Source organism: Myodes glareolus, chromosome 2 (assembly GCF_982192425.1).
Source record: "Myodes glareolus chromosome 2, mMyoGla1.1, whole genome shotgun sequence".
Taxonomy (NCBI): domain Eukaryota; kingdom Metazoa; phylum Chordata; class Mammalia; order Rodentia; family Cricetidae; genus Myodes; species Myodes glareolus.
Window position 1 is genome coordinate 5,388,457 of NC_142027.1, and position 15,101 is coordinate 5,403,557.

The 15,101-nt window shown below is 47.7% G+C and overlaps 1 protein-coding gene across 10 annotated transcripts in view; it reads left to right on the forward strand.

Annotated features, from left to right (window-relative positions):
- Positions 1-5,597, forward strand: part of LOC125392957 (uncharacterized) — a 51,348-nt gene extending 45,751 nt beyond the window's left edge. For 3 of the 10 annotated variants that reach the window (XR_015000671.2, XR_015735623.1, XR_015735620.1), the window contains 3 exons: positions 218-362; positions 983-3,846; positions 4,797-5,597. Coding sequence is in view for 4 of the 10 variants with exons in the window: in XM_087898884.1 (XP_087755010.1) it covers positions 3,725-3,846; positions 4,797-4,850; positions 4,940-5,093 (330 nt within the window). In the remaining 6 variants the exon portion in view is untranslated. Of the gene's footprint in view, positions 1-130; positions 957-982 lie in introns of those variants that run through there. The other 7 variants (XM_087898887.1, XM_087898883.1, XM_087898884.1 and 4 more) reach the window with 6 other exon arrangements.
- Positions 5,598-15,101: the final 9,504 nt, after the last annotated feature.

Genomic DNA, 15,101 nt, shown 5'->3' on the forward strand with positions numbered 1-15,101 from the left:
CTTTGCTGAGGCTGATTTTCCAGAAATTCTGTTCCCTAAGCTACAGCCTTCCTCATTGGGCCGTTTGCCACCCCAGCCTCACACTGGGCCAGCTTTATCCTGATATCTTTCCCGTTTCTCTTGAAAGCAGAGGAAGTTGTTTGAGACTGGTATTGCTGGTGATAATCCTTGAAGAAGTGTGGAGACAGCGAAATCTAGCAACTCTATTCTGTCCTAGGAGTAAAGGCCCTGGAGAGGAGAGGTCTGAGAACTAACCAGTCTGGAGGCCTCAAAGAGTCCCTTCATTTCGAGGTCCATCAAAGCCTGAATTGCACAGAAGGGAGAAGCTGTGGGCTGCCAGTCTCTGTCCTGCTCCCTTCCTGGTGAGAAGAAACATGGTGTCAGGAGACCCCTGGAAGGGAGTGTGGCGACAGCTTCCTGTTCTCAGCGATCCAGAACTAAGACCAAGCCAAGCTTAGTGCTCCCCGTTTCTTCTGGTCACTCGGTCCCATAGCCTCTGCTGGGGGCTTGTCAAACAGGAGGAGGGGGTACCCAGTTTCCACCTGCTGTCCTAGAATAGCTCTTAACAATCCTCTTTGACCATCCAAAGTTCCCTAGTTAGAGCAAAACATCTCTCAATGTGTGTGAGGGTGGGGGTCTGTGGCAGCTTCCTGTCCAGTGTGAATGTCCACATGGATCAGGAGGGAGGGTGGGCAGGCTAGCTGGCAGAACTAGGGCTCAGTGAGCTGTACTCTCACCTAGCTTTTCCTGAACAGTACTGGCCGATGGTGCAGCTAGGGTCCGACTGTGTGGCAGGTACACTGGGGATTCTGGAGAGCAGATACCCCGGTTCATGGGGGACAACAGGACAGGTATTGTAGGGTAGGGAGTGTGATCTGGATGCTACATAGAGTGGAGAACAGGCAGGCGTGGGGACAGTCCTGGACTTGAGGCCACAGTGCTGGCCTTGGAAGTCACCATCTGTCACTTTCCTCATCTGCAGGACAGGATGGTGCTGAGGACGGATGGACCTGTGCCGTGCTGGGAGGAAGGCTAGGGACAAGGTGCACTTTGTGACTTGTTCAGTCCACCGTAGAGTACCTTAGTATTGCCAGTGCGTGGTAGCCTGTGTGATGTCACCGATAGGACCTGACACCACAGATACCATTGCGCGGCACTGCTGTTTCCCCAGCTGAACTTGGACCTCAGCCCTGTGTGATCCTTCAGGAGCCGCCGGGGTCCTTCCCAGGGCCCAGCGTCCAGATGCTCTCACGCAGCGTCTACTGAAAGAATACTTGAAGCAGCTCCGATGCAGCTGGGCCACCAGCCAGCCAGCATGAGGCAAGCTCTTCCTGCCAAATGTCCACTTAAAACTACTGTCGTCATGGGGCTGGTGAGGCTCCTGGCTGTAAAAGGCTTCAACATCTGCTGCTTTGGAGATTTACATTGACAGAAACCTGCATGAAGGAAGGAGCTAAAGGCAGGAGGAACACGCATGTGGAAACAAGGAACAAGCAGCTCCCTGGGAGGGAAGCAGGAGTCAAGCAAGCATCCTCGCACCCTGCAGAAAGGCTAATGTATTGGAATCAAATGAAGTTTTTCCTGGAGGCTAGACATAATGTCACATTGCCTTCAAATGTAAGTCATTCGTTAATAGATGGTCACCACCTCCCTGTACGAGGCCAGGGAAGTCATCTCAACCTTTATGTGGTATCCTCCCTCTCCTTAGCACAGGGACTGATTGCTGCCTTATCAGGCCTGGTGAGCACCCAGAAATGACTGTCTGGGCCCTGGGTGCTACTGAGAGCTGGCCCCTCCTTGGCTGGTGTGTGCCCCAGCAGAGCAGCTACTTGTGAGCGAATTTAATGGCTTCTTGGGGTAAAAGTGACGCCAAAGGACTGTCGACTTGCCTTGAGGCATGCTGGGAGTAGAGAGGTTGGGAATCTCTCAATCTGTGAGGTCAAGAGTAGGAGCTCCATGGCAGGGAACTGTGTGCTTGTTGTGGGATCAGGAACCAGCTTCAGGACTGGAAATGACCAGAGGGAATGACGTTTCCTCTAGCTCAACATCAGGATGCACATATGGATAGATATGATAATATGGTACACGTTAGCAGGATGTGCCGAGCACTCACTTGTACTACGGAGTGGGTTTCCACTGTGCGCTGGTGGAGTGGGTAATTTCTTACCAATGAAGCCCGCTAATAGAGTGATGTATTATTAATATGATATAAAAATGTGACCGTGTCACTGTGCTGTTGCTGTCATGTGAGGGGCTGATGATATACTATGGCATGCTCACTGTTGTGAGAGGTAGCGAGTATGTCGGAGTATAGCATGTAGTGTGTTATTCACATGAATACTTGCTGATACAATATGCACCGTACTGTCAGTGTAACACAGTGTACGTCAGTCAGTGCTGTCGAGGGTGCAAGTATGATGTGTAATGTGTTCATGATGTAAAATAGAGGCTATTGGTGCATACCGTAAATCTTGAGGTATTATGACAGTTTTGACCGTCGACTTGACATCTAGGAGGCAAAAAGCTAGGCACGCCTGTGCCATGACAAGATAAAGGTGAGCCTCTGAGAATGTCTGTGAGGGATCAATATGTCTTGTTAATTGATGTGAGAAGACCTATCTCAACTGTGGGCAAAACCATTCCCTGTATGGGGGACCCCAGGCTGTATAGATGGGGGTGATATGAGCATTCCCTATATGGGGGACCCCGGGCTGTATAGATGGGGGTGATGTGAGCAGTCCCTGTATGGGGGACCCCAAGCTGTATAGATGGGGGTGATGGTGAGCTGCGTGCTTGTATGTATGCGTTGATGCATTGCTCTCCAGTCCCGACTACGGAGGGAAGGTCTGGCCTCTTCTCTCAGGCTGCACCCTTCCAACTCCCTCCATGACAGACCGTAACCCAAACTGTACCCTTTCTTCCTAAAGTCACTTTTGTCGGGTTTTTGATTTTGCTTTTGTTTTCTTATCAGGGCTACTAGACAAACTAAGATACAGTGTATATTTTAACATGGTATTCAAGGTATTATTAATGTCATCTGTAACATATATTGATTCAATATGTCATTGTCACTATAGCATATCGTGTGCTCATATGTTGGCATGGGTTTATTAATATACTATATAATGTGCTGACAGTATGTGAACTGTGTCTTGATATGATGTGTGGCAGTGTATTGAAGCCACATGGAATGTGCGATGAAGGCCACATTTAAGGTAAATTGGATGCTATTAGAATAGGAGTGACAGCAAGGATGGCCTTGACCGATGTCTTGCTCAAACAACATGTCCTGGTACAGGATTTTTCTCAAGGCTGTGTGCAGAGGGAAATACAGGTCCAAAGTCTCAGGGAAGACCCGGACTTTCCACAGTCAAAGGGAAAGTCCACAGGAACTAATCAGGAGCCAACCACTATGTACACACACACACACACACACACACACACACACGTGCATACACACGCACACATACACACAGACATGCATGCATGCACATACACACACTCACACACTCAAGCACATTAACCAGACAAACTGAAACTTTAAAAACACTTGAAAGGCTTTCAGAATTATGAATATTTCCAAAATCTCTTTCAAAAGACCAGACATTCTGTATCTAGAGCCAAACCCTGCAAGGCCCTAGCTGGCTGCCCCTGCTCTGCACCATGCCTTTTCTGGGTGAGATGAGACGAGAATTTCTGCTGGAGTTGCTGACAGAGACACCAGATGGTGAGAATGAAGGGGCTGTGCCTAAGCGACAAGAGGAAGGAGGTGGGAATGAGAACCGCAGACTCCTGTGTTAGCCGGAGACGCCGCCCTTGGGGCTCACCACGTGAGAGCATTCACAGGTAATGGCTTCTTCTTGACTCAGGACCAGATTTATGAAAACAGCGTGTTTTGGGAGCAAGACAGCGGTTAGCAGGGCGTAAGATAGACGCCCGCGGTGCTTGGCGAGCAGTGCACTGTTCCTGTGCCAAATGCTTTGCTTGTGTTTCACAGTCAGCGGCTAAGGTTTGTCCCAAGCTCTACAGATCTGTCCAGGTCACCCCACTGTCTTGAGCCTGGGGTCTGTTGTTAACTCCCCAGCCTACCCCTCCGCCCCGATGTGGTTGACTAGCAACAGATTCACGCAGTTAAAACACACTGATGCCAGCCCAGCTTGTGGGAAGACAGGGGCTCCTGGTTCTTTTGTGCTGCGAAACTGGGAAGCATCCGAGTGTGAGTTCTCTTCCAAAGGATGACTTTCTCTGTGTATCCTTGTGGTTCTCTAAGGGACTGGTACAGGCCTTGATTAACCCTGAGAGGTGAGAAATGTATTCATTAGTCAGGGAGGACAGCTTGGCAGGAAAAGGAGGTGCCATATCCCAGGAGGGTGCGGGCATAAGGCAGAAGAGATTGCCTGGCCTACAGGAGCTTACAGTCTCAAGCATGAACATGCACAATTCTCCTGAGAGGAACAGGCAGGAAGTTAGAGGCCTGGGGTGGCGGTGTGGGTGCTTCAAACAAAACTGAAGCTCCCAAGTCAAGCCCAGAGGCCGACCTTTTCCTCGAATGTCCCGTTCCTGGGAAGAATGAGGCACATGGGAGGTCAGCGTCACCATCTGGTCTCCAACTGACTTGGCAAGAAAAGCACAGCAGCGATGCTGGGCTTTAATACAACCAACCGCTGTTGGCTCGCAGATGAAAATGAGTTGGAAGGAGCCAAATTTTATAATTGTTGGTAAATCTGTGGATGATCAGCGCTGAAGCTTCTATGACTCCTTTCTCCCCATTTCTCACCATCTGTCCTGTTCTGCAGCCTGTGCTTGGGGGACGATGACCAGATGGAAACCAGGCTGCGGCCGTTAAGCAGGTGAGAAGCAGATGGTTGTGGAAGGAAAAAAAAAAGATGACTTCGGGGTGGGCCAGAAGCTTTCTTGAGGACCAGTCTTTCCTTCCCAGGCTCCACAGCCCAGTCAGAGTCAACCAGGACGGTCCCAGAACCGAGGGAGCTCCACTTGGTCCGTATGTCACCATCAGGGACAGGGTACGTGCCATCTTTGTTCATCTGGAGAAAAAGGGCACGAGAGCCAAGGGAGGGATAGGCTTCCCGTAGCGGCGCCCCAGGTTCAGTGCTTGGCGTCGACCTTGGACTGTAAGGGCAGGAGGCCTAGGGTCCTCCCATCTGTGTTTATCATTCAGATTGTCTTACCTGTTGTGTATGTAAAGGGAACTGGAGTCCTGCGTAGCTAGGGGCCCGTTTGAGATGTTCTACACCCACCTTTGACATAAGACCTCTTAAGTAACCCCCTCCAGGCGGCACTGGAAGAGGAGGGACCGCGCTCCATAGGGGCCACACAGCTTCAGGAGGATAATGGCTCAGAGCGGAGCAGAGTACTTTGTCTACAGAGAATTCTTACTTCGCTGTACACAAGTCCCTCGAGAATAAATGTAGAAGTTCGTGATTATCATAAGGCAAGAGCAAATCAATTTATACATCTAGAATCATCACCTAACATGAGGGCTCTTAGGAGGATGGGCCTCAGGCCCCAGACATCTGTATATCAGAAAGCTGCTTCCCTCACAGACAGTTGCTAATAAAATCTTCAAAATACTACTATTTATCGATCTCTCATCAGCACCTGCTTGGTCAGACCATATGTGGGTTTTGTTTCTGAAACACAAAACCAGAAGCCCAGCTCCCCCTGTTCTGCCAGCTTCTTTTCTTCTCCTCCCTCCCGGGGTCTGGATGCTGAGTCATGCTGACACAGCATCTCAGAAGTGGGCCCAGCATGCCTGTTAAATCATTGTTCTTCATGTCTTTGGGAGGGGCATGGAATGCCCTCAAGTGGTCAAGAATCGGGGAATGTGAGGACTGGAGGGATGGCTCAGTGGTTAAGAGCACAGACCACTCTTGGAGAAGACCAGAGTTCGATTCTCAGAACCCACATTGGATGGCTCCAAAGGATCCAGTCCTCTCTCCTGATCTCTGCCGGCACTCCAATGTATGTGAGTGTACATATACACTGGTGGGCATGCACACATGTAAATAAAAACAAAACATAAGTAAATAAATAAGAATCAAGTGATAGCTGGATTTCAGATTGGAGGCGACCAGCAGTAAGAATAAAGACAAAGAGAAAAGGGGGAGGAAAACTGACAGACAGACAGACAGACAGACAAGAAAGGGCAGAGCAGGGCCAGGACAAGAGGACATGTGGTCTGCAGGTTGTCATGTGTCATACATAGGACATGAAGCCTGAAGCACTTGCTAGATACTTGGATACTTGCTGTTTATTTTGTTTTGTTTTCTGAGACACAAAGTGACACATTCTCACTTTGTAGATCTAGCTGGGCTCAGACTTGCAGAGAGATCTCCCCATCTCTGTCTCTCAAGAGTTGGACTCGCAGGTGTGTGCCACCATGCCTGGCTTGCTAACTCTTGATCCTCTAAGTAATCTACCTAGAGTCTGGCTTCATAGTCATAGTAACTACTGCAGTGAATACATGTTGAATACATGACAGTCTCTTGTTATTTTGGGGGGCCCCAAATTTAAAAAAAGATCCTTGGTCTATGGTGCTCCCCACCCCTACCTGAAGGTTTGGGGATGTTGAGTAGGAGGAGGTAGGACGTGTGTAAGACCTGGAGGTGAGGTTGAAGGCTGTGGGCTGCTGTCACGGAACTCACAGTAGCTCTGGTCACCTGCATATAAACAAGCCAGTTAAAATCCCAGCCTGGTGGGCCCCTCCTCTAGCTGGGAAGCCGGGAGAGGTCCTGGTTGCTGGAGGAGGGAGAGCTGCTTTTCTTCAGTGATTTGGCCACTGATGGGTTGGCCCATGCTCCAGCAGACGGCTTGGTGGGTGGACTCATAGCCGCGGCTTCTTGTCAGACTCCATGAATTACTTTTTTATAAGTCACGAAGCTGGGAAGAAAATGCGTTGGGAAGGCAGAGGTTGGAGAGGGGCAGAGGGGATGGACATGTTCAAACACATGGAGGCGTGTACAGAACTTTCAATGAACAAATAAAACTATAATTAAAAAGAATCCTTCAAGCTTGAAATTGGCCCTGCCGTAGCTCATTATGAATACAGATGTTGCTGTTGTACAATAGCTGCTCAGGAAATGCACATTTTATTAAGTTGCATAACTGTGTATTTCAAGAACAGGGTATGGTTTAATTAATTTTTAGGCAAATCATTTCTATTTACTGGCTTGCTACCCAGGCCCAGGCTACCTGTATTCACTAGGTGAACCCATGTGATTTCACAACAGCCCCACAGTGCAGTGAGAGATATTCAGTAAGTCTACTTTGTAGCAGAGAACACTTCTGCCAGGAGGGTATTCCCACTTGTCCAAGATGGCAATTACTAAGTGTGCAACCACACTTCCTCTCAGTTCCCTGGTCACCTCTCCAGAACTGGCTAAGTCATGGAGCCCAGGGCAAAATGAAAGCACAGAGCTCTATGTGCAAACAATGTTATCCTACTAATCTGTACATCAACATGGACCATTTCCTTGGTGAGTATGGGGATTACCTGTGGGAAGAGTCTCCCCTGAGGACTTCCAGGGAGGGTGCCTTGGTGATCGTTGGCGATTGTGTCAAGGCTGTACTTTAGGCCGTCACAAGAAAGGACTTTTCTCAAGGGTACAGCTTTAAAGGGAGGTGTCCAGCCTGGCCGTTCCCCAAGGTTCTGAGTGTTTGGGTGTTTTGCTTTCCTGTTTTTGCTGCCAGGTCAGGGTCTTGCTCAGTGCAGTACCCACTGACTGCTCCTGCCTGGAAACCTAAGAAGGAAGAAGAATAGAGTCCAGATGCATCTAAAAGTGGTTTGCCGGGAGGGAGCAGCAACAGATGCAGGATGTTTGAAAGTGGTTTCCTCTGCAGACCTCCATCCCATTTCCTTAGAACAGTGGGGTGATCTTGTGTTTACGGCAGAGCTCACCTTGAACTCCAGCGGAGGGTTCTGGGGACGGGGGCGTACTTTGTGCTCTGTGCCTTGGACCATTTGATGGTGCAACTGTTTCCACAGCCCTCCTCTGCCGTTGGCTCCTCGCCTCCCCTCTGCCACTCCCAGTCCACATCCCTCTAGCTTTGTGGACCAGTTACTGCTTGTAATGGAAATGCCATGTCTCACCCATAGCCCTGCTTCACCAGCCTGCAGCTTTGGGCCATCAGATAAGCCAGCTACAGGTCTCAAGTCAAAGAAAGCCACCCTGCTGAGTGTGTCAGGTACCTGTGTGACTTTAGGACATGAAAACTGTTGGCTCAGGTCATTTGGTGCATGTTTCTTTGTTTGGGATTTCACAGTATTGGCACCACCCAAAGAGATCTCTAGGGAGCACATAGTCAATCTATTTCCAACATCAACAGAGGTTGGATTGCCCTCTAGATCTATGGGTCTTACAATTTTTGAGGAATGTAAAATCATCCATAAGTCCCTTGTAAATGCCTGGGTTGTTCACCAAGGGTGCCTTATTTCATAGGCTGAGCTTGAGTTTGGCTAAAAGTTCCTGGCAATTCACATGTAGGGAGTAACTGGCATCTCAAAAGAGGATTTACCAGTATGTGAGAGATCCTACACAGCTGACGTGATTGTGAAGGGTCACCTGTCTTCTGGCAGGTTCCCTCGGGGAGACTCTTCTCACAGATAATTCCCACACTCGTGAAGGAAATGAGCCCATTTTGACCTTCAGACTCCTGGACAGGCCGTTGCTGGACACTGCACGCTTCTCCTTCTGGGGAAGAGTCCCCCTGCCTTGGCCATACCTTGTTTTGGACAAAACAGGTCAATTCACCATCTTTCAGTTTCCTCTCTTCTGATTTGCATTCTGGGATACTCATTGCTTTTACCTGGGTCTAGTCACTTTGAAAGGCAATGGAGGACTAATACTGACCAAAGGATTCCTACAAACCCCAGGTATCTCTGAACATAACTTGTATATGCCTATGAGCAAAATATCTGATCTGGTTGGGAAGAGGAAGTAGGGAGGACGGATATGGCTCGGTGGCTAAAGCGTCCACTGAACAGGCATGAGGACCTGAGCTCAGATCTCTAGAAATGGGGTTTCCCGGAGCTTCTGTCCCCCTCCTCTGCATTTGCTCTGCTTTCTGGGCCCCTACTCACTTCCTGTGCATCCAGCTGCTTTCCCAGTCCATGGGAAGAGGCATGGGCTTCAGATGAAGGCAGGACAGCTCTCCAGGAGTCCAAGCCTATGTGTCTGACTGTGTAACCTCCTTGCACATCAGCTCCAGACAGTCAACAGAGGGTTATTGTCCTTCTCCTGCAAAACTTAAGTTAACAGGGTAATCTATAAGGGATGTTTAGGACATAGTATGGCCACAAGTCAGAGCAGTAACTTCCTCTTCCTCTCCTGATCCCCAGTGTCCTGTGAACTCACAAGAACCCCCAGAGGGCAGCAGGAAACTCTAACTCAGAGAACTTCGGGTTCAGGGGAAAACCCTACCTCAATGTACAAAGTGAGCAATAGCAGAAGACCCCTTTGTCATCCTCGGGCCTCCTGCACACAAATGTGCGTTTCTACACATGTGAACACACACACACACACCCCACATACTTATGCAGAAAAGAAAGACCTGAAAGACTTTAATGCGAGGACCTTTCTTTTCCCATGGGCCTCGCCTGCACACTGGGCAGATTGTCTGTCTCAAAGGGACTTCAGAGCAAGTGCAGGTTGAGGAGAATAGGAGAAAGTAAATGGTGCTGAGTCACAGCGACAACTAGGCAATGCGCATGCTCAGGACAGAGAGCTGCTCAGTCCCTGGGGAGCACTTCCTCATGTCACGTGACCCCTGGCCTGACCTCCTAGGACCCCAGCAAAACCAGCAAACACTGCTGTTGCACTCAGCCCCATATTTCAAGAAAACAATGAGGGACCTGGTTTTCCTTCCAGGACAATGCAAACACTCCTCTTTTCCATGCGACTGGTGCCCCCTAGTGGCCGAGTAGACCATCCCTCCCAGAAGAAGTCTGAAGCCAGAGTCTGAATTGGCTACATCTAACTCTGTCCTTTGACTTAGAGTTTCCCGTTGCTCTCCAGCGATCCTTGTGAGATCACCAGAGACTGAGGATCAGGAGTGGGAGTGGAAGCTACTTCTCTGACTTGTGGTCATACTATTTGCTAAACATCCCTTACAGATTATTCCATTAACTTGAGTTCTGCAGGAGAAGGGCAACAACCCTTGTGTTGACTGTCCGGAGCTGATGCACAACGAGGTTACAATAGATGTCTGCAGTCAGACGCTTAGCCTTGCGCTCCTGGAGGGCTGTTCTGCCTTCATCTGAGGCCCATGCCTCTTCCCACAGGCCCGGAAGGAGGCATGATGATCAGGAACCGGGTGGGTGCCTGGGATGTGCGGTATACATGCAGAGGAGGGAGCAGAACTTGCCCCACTCATCTCCAGGGGAGCTTCTTCATCGAATCATCACAAGGTTGCCAGATGTGGCCCTCTTGCCAAAGTACCTGATGCTTTGGCCAGTCCTGAAGCCTCCTGTGTATTGCCCCCACGCAAGCCGAGCAGCGGAGAGTCCTCGAGACTCAGTTTCTCCCAGAATAAATGCCCTTGGTTTCATTCCGTGTTCAGAACCCAGAGCTGTTTTCATCTCCTTCTTGAACAAAACAAACAAAACCCCACAGAGACTTGGTATCTTCTTTTTAAAAACATTTGTTCTGTTTTTATTTATGTGTCTGTGGGTGCCAAAAGACGGTGTTGGTCCTCTAATTTTGGAGTTCCAGGCAGTTGTGAGCTGGGTGCTGGGCTCTCTGGAAGAACAGAGAGCATCCTAAACCTCTGAGCTGTATCGATTACCCCAGAGACTTGGCCTCCTCTTTTCGTTCCTACATTGTTGTCACATGGGTGGGACCATTCCTCATACCGCTCAGAACTCTACTGTTTGTGTCTTTATGAAATTGAGTTCATGTAGAGATGCCGAGCTGGTGCTGCCAGGAACAGACCCTACCTGCCTTTGGACCGAATCTCTGCTCTCTAATCACAGACCTTGGGAATCTTGAATACGGAACTTGACTCAGCTCACCTGGAATCAGAGGTGGGGAGCACAAAGTCGTGAGGATGTGGCCTGATGTGGAAAGCAAAGACTGTCTACTAGAAATAACTCCAAGTGATGTGCATGAGACCTTGAGGTTTGCTGAAGTATCCTGAGGGGCAAAAACCCTTCTTACAAAAGGAAGACGCCAACTATGAACCAGGCTGACTCATATTGAAGACGCAGGCACGTTTGAGGGTGAGGGCAGCCTGGTACCCATCACGCTTGGTTCTCACTGGTTAGTGCCACAGGAAGATGGCCGAGATGGCCTCTGGACAGGAGGAGACCACTGCTGAGCTGAGCGCCTGTGAGCTCCTCCTGCCAGCGTCCCCAAGCAGGATCAGTGAGTTAGATCAGCAGGTGAGGCCTCCACTTTCAAACCTGACAACTTGAGTTTGAACCCTAGAACCTATGTGGTGGGAGAAGGGGACTGACTCCCAGGGGTTGTCCTCTGTGCGTGAGCTGTGCTGGGCTTGCTACCCTCCCCGAATTAAGTTAATTCATTAATTTAATTCTTAAGATGAATAAAATGGGTCCTCTGAATGGCAACTGGGAACTGACACACGTCCTTGGAGTTGTGACAAGGCATAGTGTGGTGGGAACTAGCCTCAGGTAGACACTTGCCTCTCGTGACACTAACTAGCCAACCTGAAAAGCCATAGCTTGGCATCAGGAGAGGCCAGAGACAGCTAAGAGCGGTTTCAGGAGGCAATGAGAGGCACTTTCCCATGTACTGTGTAGCAGGGAGATCTGTAGCAGAAAGGCGTGTCTTTGCTCATCTGTACTTGGCCAAAGCCCAGGCTGTATTAGGTCATCGGGCATTAGGGGAGCACAGACCTAGTGTCACAACTGAGTAGCATAGACAGAGCGATGCCGGAAGGGAACAGGGTAAGTAGTGACCCAAGTCACGCTGAGAACCCACAGTCAGCGGACACTTCACTTGTGGTCCAGGCTCCTAATTGAAGCCCGTGTAAGTATTGATTGCTAAGCTGCAAATAGAACTGACTTCATTAAGAGCAAGAGGGATCGCCAGCAGCCTTCAATCAGCCGAGCCCACCATAACCACAGAGTTCTTAGAAAGCAGATTCAAAGTTCCACTTGTGTCTAATCACTGGGTTGAGAATGCATGGGAGCATGAGTGACCGTGAAGATGGTGGCAGTGCCAGCTCACATGGAGCAGTGCCCAGTGTGCACGAAGCCCCGAATGTACTCACGTGATGTCGACATGCAGAAGGATGCGTGTTTACCAATGGATCCTCAAGTTCAGGAATCACCGACGGCTTGAGACTTCTCAGCTGAGTAAACACAAGGATTTCACCTGCTCCTTTTGCCCTTTCTCTCCAAGTTAGTAAAGCCATATCCCCAGGTTTTCAGATCACTATTAAGGACTCTGGTTTGTTGTAATGCTTTCAACACTTTGTGTGTGTGTGTGTGTGTGTGTGTGTGTGTGTGTGTGTGTGTGTGCATACATGAGTTGCCATTTCTATATGAGACTAAACTGCCTCACTCTGAACCATTTTTATATTTCATTGGAGCTTATATCTGTATCCCTCTGTATTGGCCAGACACTCACTGCTTGACTGAAATTTTAGTTTCCTCCAAGAGCCTAAGTACAAAATGGTACAGGGCGGAGTCATCACCTTCAGATTTACACTAAACAAGAAGAGGAGGAGCACAGGTCACCTTCTTCTGGAGCACCTCACTAGGCTGTGTCACAAGCCTGCCTCTGCAGCAATGATTGGCTGCTACCCCATTCCAGAATCAATTCCAGAGTCACATTTCCACAGAGCGTGATGTTGGTGATGGGTCAGGAACACCGGCTTCGTGGGGTTCCCCAGAGCAGTAAGAAATGGAATTAAAGGCTTCACCCTTTCCCTGGTAAAGGTTAAGCCAAGAGCTCAGTCACTGCCATGCATGAGGGAGACTTAAGAAGGATACGCCAGTCATTTCTCTAAGGATATGTCAGCTCTCAACCTTCTTAATCCTAGAAGCTTTTCCCAGCCACTTACTGTCGCTGTTTTTGTCAAAGCACACAGGGAAGAACCATTTCTGTGAACCCAGAAGAAGCAGATTGTTACTACATAGCTGCAAAAATTATTACAATTTTTCAAAGCCCGTCTTGGTAGGCAGTACGGCCAATATCGCCTTCATTTAAACAAGATGATGCAAATCTGATGCAAATTATTAAGCTTTTGAAAATGCCTAGCACACATGAAAGATGCTTGCGTGTGAGGCACTAGAAGAGCTTTTATTGATGGCAGCTTGGCAGTTAAGCATGTGTTCACTAACTATGGAAGCCAAAGACAACTAGCAATAAAAGTGAGCTCCAAAGGAGTTGCCACGGCATGAGCTGGATGGACTAGTGCTGGGCTGCACTTTCAGTCTCAGCATGGAGAACCTCATCATTCCAGAACATTCCTGATTTCCAAGTTTTCTCTGTAAAACAAAACAGAATAGTTTTAAAGTAAATGATTCATAAATCCACTGATTTGGGCAAAATAAATCATTGTATTGGTTCATTCAGAATCCAGGGTCACTCTTGGATAGGTGGCATCCTACTGCCCATTGGACAGAAACCAGGAGTTCCTTCAAGTCTCCCAGATATACACATCCTCTGTTCAGGATCCACTGCTGGTCTGTTTTTAGTGTCTCAACACACTTTCTTCCTTCCTTATTCTTCATTATTATTAAGTCATTATCCCTTATGAATGTGGTAATCTTCCATGTCACAAATGTATAACCTTGGCTTTAAAGATCTGATTTTTAAATAATTATTAAAATGTTCCCCAATATTTAATATTAATATAATTTCAAAATATATTTACTACCTTCATCACTTATACTAGTCATTTATAAAATAAAATGTTGCCCTTTTTGGTTGATTTTATTGGAAATTGCTCCTTGATTCTTACCTTCATGGACATATTGGTTGCCTGAAAGTTTCTTTGAATAAAAGAAAAATCCTTGTGTTCTAATCTATTGGGAAAACAAGCTGCTCAAACTTTTTATAATTAATACAGTATATGGTTTATAATCAATTTACAGCATTCAAGGGATTCTCCAGTCTATAATCTCAAACTTTCTTCATTCCTCTTATAAATAAATCCCAAAATTCTAAAAACTGCATCAGATTTATATCAACAACCCCACTCCTGGTTCCAGTTTTCTTATTACTTGATTATTTGCATTTTTGTTGCTATGAAAGGAAGCATTTAGTGGACAAAAAGCATACTTTGGTTCTGGATTTAATAGAATACAGTCCATGGGGCAAACATGATATCAGCTCCACAGTGGTCAGAGCTAGAGAGAGCTACTTGTTCATATCTTAACTGACTAGAAAAGAGAAAGGGAAGGGCTGCTTCTATGACTATCAACTTCCTTTAACGTGTATCTCCATGAATTCTGGTCTAGATCACTTCCAGGTGCTGCTCTGATTGTTTATTGATTCTATTTATTTTCTGTATTATAACCTACATAGCTATCATTTGTCCAAAATCAAGCCCAAATTTTCACAGTGTAGGGTAAATTCTTATATTTTTTCACAAGAATTCATATATCTTTCATAATAATAATAGAGACTCTTAATCTCAGGGTTGTGGGTTTGAGCCCCAATTGGGTGTTGTTTTATAATCCTCCCTAATTCTGGGATTAAAGGTGTGCACCTCTAGGATTCAAGGCACTACTGACCAGTTTCCATGGCAACTAGTGTAGCAACTAGGATCAAAGGCGTGTGTGCCCACTGCCTGGCCTGTAAGGCTGGCAAGTGTGGTTGTTTTACGTTTTAAATCTTCAGGCAAGCTTTATTTATTAAAATACAAATGAAGCGCCACTACATTACTGGAGTCCATCAGCTATTCCTTTGTACTTTCGTCATGGCCAAGTTTCAACCATCTCAACCCCAAGGCACATCTCAACGGTCCTAATGTCCCAAATCCTCAAAACATACAGAGGTCAGCTCTTGACCCACTTCTCTTCCTTAGTTTTTCTCTAGATAACTCTTGCTATTGCTTACCTTTAGCTATCATGTATGTTGATGACTGTCCAATGTGCACGTCCATCCTTA